This window comes from Seriola lalandi, unplaced genomic scaffold (genome assembly GCF_002814215.2).
Source record: "Seriola lalandi dorsalis isolate HSWRI2012SDOR001 ecotype SW California unplaced genomic scaffold, Sedor1 jcf7180002053478, whole genome shotgun sequence".
NCBI lineage: Eukaryota > Metazoa > Chordata > Actinopteri > Carangiformes > Carangidae > Seriola > Seriola lalandi.
This window is the reverse complement of record NW_019524031.1, coordinates 66,686-72,371: the sequence shown is the minus strand read 5'-3', so window position 1 is coordinate 72,371 and position 5,686 is coordinate 66,686. Positions and strand designations below refer to the sequence as shown.

General features: G+C 45.6%; 2 protein-coding genes across 2 annotated transcripts in view; both read left to right on the top strand.

Annotated features, from left to right (window-relative positions):
* LOC111651181 (uncharacterized) overlaps positions 1–1,289 on the top strand; it is a 3,180-nt gene extending 1,891 nt beyond the window's left edge. Inside the window, exons 4-5 of the mRNA XM_087172617.1 lie at positions 4–50; positions 845–1,289. Coding sequence (XP_087028743.1) covers positions 4–50; positions 845–1,169 — 372 coding nt within the window. The 3' untranslated portion in view covers positions 1,170–1,289. The remainder of the gene's footprint in view (positions 1–3; positions 51–844) is intronic.
* A 1,359-nt stretch (positions 1,290–2,648) lies between these two features.
* The window catches only part of LOC111651182 (histone-lysine N-methyltransferase 2C-like), a 56,197-nt gene continuing 53,159 nt past the window's right edge, over positions 2,649–5,686 (top strand). The window contains exon 1 of the mRNA XM_087172616.1: positions 2,649–2,901. The gene's annotated coding sequence lies outside the window, so the exon portion shown is untranslated. The remainder of the gene's footprint in view (positions 2,902–5,686) is intronic.

Below are 5,686 nucleotides of genomic sequence, written 5' to 3'. Positions count from 1 at the left end.
CAGGAGGAGAAGCTTAGCAAGTGTTCAGAGCTGCTGGGCCGACTGCTCAGGTGGATATTCATCAATTAGGTGGTTCTAGTGATTGAGGTTTTAGTGGTTCATGAATAAGGTTCCAATGATTCATTAGCAGGTTTTAGTGGTAAATTAGGTGGTTCTGGTGATCCTTTAGGAAGTTCTAGTGGTTCATTAAGAGGTCTCAATAGTCCATTAGTTGGTTCTAGTGATCAAGGTTCTACTGGTTCATTGGCGGTTGTAGGGGTGTTCAAGGAGGTTCTAATAGTCCATCAGGGGGGCTTTAGTGTGGTCCATTAGGTGGTTCAAGTGATTCTTTAGGAGGTTCTAGTGATCTATTAGGAGGTAAGAGTGGTTCACTCAGAGGTATGAATAGTTCATTAGGTGGTTCTAGTGGTTCATTAGGAGGTTGTAGCGGTCCTTAAGAAAGTTCTACTGATTTTGAAGGAGGTTCAAATGGTCCATTAGGTGGTTTAACTGAGTGTTTGGGAGATTTTAAAGGTCTGCGTGGGCACTATGGACGTTCTAGAAGTCCTTTATGTTGTTGGTCTGGAGGTTATTGTCATCATTGAGGAGGTTCTAGAAGTCCTTTAGTGGGTATTAGGTGGTTCTCACAGTCATTGAACAGTTTAATGAGGCTGGACAGTTCTTGTGTTCCTGTAGGTGGTTCTAATGGTCATTACTGAGGTTCTAGTCATCAGTGCATCCCTGCTGTAGAGTTCCATACAGAACTGGAGCTGTTCTGGAGGTTGTGGAACAATACGTCACTACCATCAGAACTGTAAATTCTTCACAGCTTTGACCCTGTCTCATCTGTGGCTCTTCTTCTCAGGGATTACAGAATCACTGTCTTCGCCACCTGCCACGCAATCAGGAGGAGCTTCAGTGGACCCACCTCCTCTTCCTCATCCTCTTCCTTGGAGTCTGACCGACCGTACCTCTGTCGCCCCTGGCAACGGCTGGTGACCCACCGGCTGCTGTGCTCCCGGCAGGAAGCTGCAAACAACACGGCCGCGACAGCAGGAGGCAGCAAGGAGCAGAGGAGACAGCAGGTCTTCACCGTTCACTGCACCTCCTCCTCCACCTCCTCCTCCAGGACGAAGGCTTACAGGAGCAGCGCCTTCTACGTGACGGACGGCGGAGTGGAGTTTATCTGAACTCCTCCTTTCATCGGTGAAGTTTTTGTTTTTGATGTGTTGGTGAAAACGTGGTTCTGTATATTTTTGGGTGAAGGAATAAATACGTTTGAGTTGAATAAAGGTTTGTTGTGACCAGGAGGTTTTGTTGTTTCATTATTTACTGCACAGCACAGATTGTTCTCAGTTCCACCTGTTTAATGGTACTGAACCTCCGTTTGTGACTCAAAACAAGATAAAAAACGAAATACCTTGAAGCTGTTCTGGAAGCTTATAGTAGAGCAACACCTCACTAAAACTCTGCCACCCATTCATATCCTGAGATCATCTACAGGAGGTTCTATGAGCCTTTTAGTAGGTTTGGTTCCAGTGGCTATCAAGAAGTTGTTCTTTAGGTGGGTCTTGGGTCAGTGAAGAGGTACCAGAGGTCCTTAAGGTGTTTTTTGTGGTCATTGGGCAGATTAGTTATTTATGTGGTTCTAGAGGTTCTTAAAGTAGTTCTGCGGTTTCTGAGGGTTCTAGAGCTCTTTAAGGTAATTCGTGGGATCAGAGTTCTGAGGTCCTTTTTATGTTGTTGAGGTCACAGGATAGGTTCTAGAGGTCACCTAGGAAGCTCTGAAGGTCCTAAAGGTAGTTCTTGTGGAAACTGAGGAGGTTCTAGAGGTCCTTGAGGTAGTTCTACAAGTCCTTAAGGTGGCTCTTGCGGTCACTCAGGAGGTTTTAGGAGTCATTTGGGTGATCCTCTGTGTGGTTGTAGTTGTGTGGTTGAGGTTCTGTCTACAGGTCTCTGAGGTGGTTCATATGATTCTTAGGTTTCCTCTGGTGTTTTTGTGGTCATTCAGGAAGTTTTAGGGTCATTTAGGTGATTCTTATGGTCATGGAGCAGATTCTAGAGGTACTTATAGTTGTTCTCATGGTTTTTGAGGAAGTTGTACCGTCGCCCTTGGTGGTTTTTATGGTCCCTCAGGGTGCTCATGTCCACAAGGTAGTTCTTGTGGTAGTTGAAGTTCTCATGGTCATGAAGGAGGTTCTAGAGAGGCTTAAAACTGTTGGGATTATTTCATCAAAGATCAGACAGGGTGCATCATAAGTACAATATAATTATTAATTATAAATAATAGTAGGATGCTTAAAGACTGTTTTTTCTTTATAAAATAATATAATGTGTTAATTATCTGGTCCCTGTTTGAGGCACGTGCGACAGCAGTCCGGATCCTCGTGGATCCAGTCCGGGACTTCAGGTCTGATGACAGAGACCACTTCACCAGAACAGCCCTCCAATAGATCCTTCCGCGGGGTCAGACGCACTTTTTACACAACACAAACAAATTAACCGAGTGTGACACAAACACAGATAAAGCGACAGACTTCAAACCCTCACTGCGGCTGAACGTCGCCTTCACCCGGGTGTGAAAGATAAACTCTGCCGGGTAAACGTCTCTGCTGCGGTGCGGTAGTAAATATTTTCTGGGACCTATTTCTCCTGCTGGCGCTGACAGGCAGTGCTTCGGTCGCTCCCAAACATGGCCTCCATGACGGAGCGACCGCTTCAACTTTAATTTTTCGCCAATTTTCAGCTGAAAACCGTCTTTTTTTCCTTTCACTGTAAACGGGAATGTTTCGTCGGACAATCTTATCATGCCAGATGTGTGAAACAGATGTTATCTTTCGGAGACGTTCGCTGTTGGGTGTAAACAGATCGGTTTAAGTTGGCTGGAAAGCTGGAGAGGAAAAAGAGAATTGCATCAAATCAGTAAGAACGCTTTTTCTGTCTTCTCTCGACACCTGTGCAGGTTTGCGCCTCACTTTTTTGTCAGTTTCCTGCATTAACTTGACGCCACTCATTAAGATTTAAAGTGGAGGGGGTGAATAAGCGCGCAGTGGAGCCGGGATGCGCTCGTTTCTGGTGCGCGCTAACAGCTAGCCTGCTAGCTAATGCTAATGCTAACAGAGAGGTGATCAGTCAACTGGGCGGTCCGAGGAAGCTAACGGCTAAGTGCTAACTGCTATGTTTCTGCAGCTCGGCTTCACGTTCACAACAAATGCAGGTTATTTATGATAACTGTGAAGTAAGCGTTGGCTGGTTGCTCTCAGGCTCCAGGTGAGCTGTGCAGGTGAAGGTTGATCGGCAGCGTGAGCCTGTGACACATGATTTAATTAGCATGGGAACAGCTGAACCTCAACTCTTCATCATATTTCAGTCGTAGCTGTGGTCCAGGTATTCATGAAGAAGTCTATCTTTGTGCCTACACGTGTGTTAAGGGTGATTAGTGTCTGATCAGTCTGCTGATTATCGATCAGTTTATCTGTGACATGTCGGAGCACAGGGAACGTGCCTGCTGTTCTTCCTCAGAGCTGAAGATGATGTGTTCAGGTTGTGTTGTTCAAACGGTTCAAAACAGTTATTTTCATTTTATACTCGGATGAGATGAAGCTCAAACTTGCAGGTATTTGAAGATGTTGCTTGAAAAATAACTGAAATGATTAAAAAAAAACATTCTGATAATTATCTAATTGATTATTGGATTAGTTGTAGCAGCTGCAGTTGATGGTAATGTGAAGAAGTCCAGTCAGTTTGGAGAAAAAGCTGCTGTTTTAATCCAGGTGATGTTTATGAGAACATGTCACAAGTGTTTCCAGGTTAGTGAAGACATGTCCTTTAGATTCCAACAGATCTCAAGTGGACCACAACAACAGAAGTGTGTGAGAGACACTGAGCTGATGCTGGCACCGCAGACAGGGAGACTGATGTTTCTGGTGGCTCTGTCCATGTTTGACACATCATCGTCCTCCAGTCAGTGTGTTGTTGTAGAGCAGGACGGTTTCTGCTCTTTGCAGTTGTCTTTGCTGAGAGACGTCCCGATGGTCCAGTTGACACACCACAGGACAAACTGGATTAATTACATGTAAGAAACTAACAACCACCCCCACAGAGAAAACCCTGCTCTCACCAACGTGCCGGTGCTGGTCTCTGTGTAGGGACGTCTAATGGGAGGAATGTAAACTCAAAGTCAAGGACGGGTGGGGGGGGGTGGGTCTGTAGGCACAGGTAGTGGTGCCCGTGGTGACGGGGGTTTACACCACCATCACTTAAACTGCAACCATCAGTCAATTAATCGATCAGTTAATCGACAGGAAATTAAGCAGCAACTGTTCTGATGATTGAATAATTGAATCTGTGGTAATTTAAACATCAGCTGGTTCTTCTCTCCTGTGACGCTGTGGTGCTTTTCTTTCTTCAGATCATGTGATTGATCATTGATTGTTAACAGATGCTGATAGTTTTGATGAGTGTGTGATAGTGTTGTCTCAGAGTGACACACTGACCTGCAGTAAAAATAAAAGACTAGGTTCTATCAGGATGACAGGGGTCAACAGTCACTGGTGTTTTTGTTTACTCATTGGCTGCTGGGAGGGGGTGTGCTGTGATTGGCTGGATGATTGACATGTTCTCAGTGGGTCAGTGGCTCACACTGCTGTACTCCAGTCTACATTACTGGACTCTAATGGATTCTACTGCACTCTGTGCTCCAGCCGAGTCTCAGGATCCGTGCCCAGTCCTGATGTGGACTTGGCCTCAGGGTGAGACTGGTTCAGTGGATGAGTTCAGTCTCTTCAGAGTGAAGTCCAGGTGAACTGGTCCTCTCCTCTCATCGGTCATATGTGTCTTCAGTTGTTGAAGTCAGGTGGACGTTTAAGTCGAACCTTCACAGTGACTCTGATCATCTGATAATTAATCAATTAACTGATACTGATGATTATTTTAGGGGTTATTTCAGTATTTAAGAGCAGAGTCCAGATACTGAAGGAGAAAAGATCAAATAAGAAGGAAATTGATCAGGTATTATCAGTAACTGATCTCGATCAGACCTCCACTTGTTCCCTGGCTGTCTGTGAACAGCTGTTGATCTCACTCCTCCGCATCCCAGCATGCAAAGCTCGTGTGGCTACAGGGGCTCGAACCTGCAGACTGAACACCCTGTAGTCAGTCAGAAGGAGGTCGGACCACGCTCCAGAAGATTGGATCAGAGCAGTCAGACTGAATACACAGGTCTAAAAACTGGTCCAGGATCTGGTCTCAGAGAGGCTGAGTCTGAATTCATCTGCTGCACAAACCAGTTCAGTTCTTGACTATTTTAAGCCGGACTGTGATGCAATGAATTCTGGGTAAATTAAAACTTTTTCAATATAAAAAAAATGGCAGACCGAGGAATCACATCCAATCACTGAGCTCTGTTTAGCACTGAGGTGGTGTTAGCGGGACTGACCCGGTCTGACCCGGAGTGGAACATGATGTACTCCAGTAAACACTGAACATTATAATGTGTCTGAATGGGGTCTGTGATGGAGCTGCCATGTTGTGGAGTGGAGATGAATCACATGACCACAGTGTGTGTCGTCATGTTGACCTGGTTTGTTCTAACCAGCTTCCTGAGTTTCACCCTGCAGGTGTTGAACATCTGTCTGTGGCTGACAGCAGAGTGAACACAGTCTCATCACCAGGGTCACTGTCTCAGGACGTCCTGACCGTGTCCTGA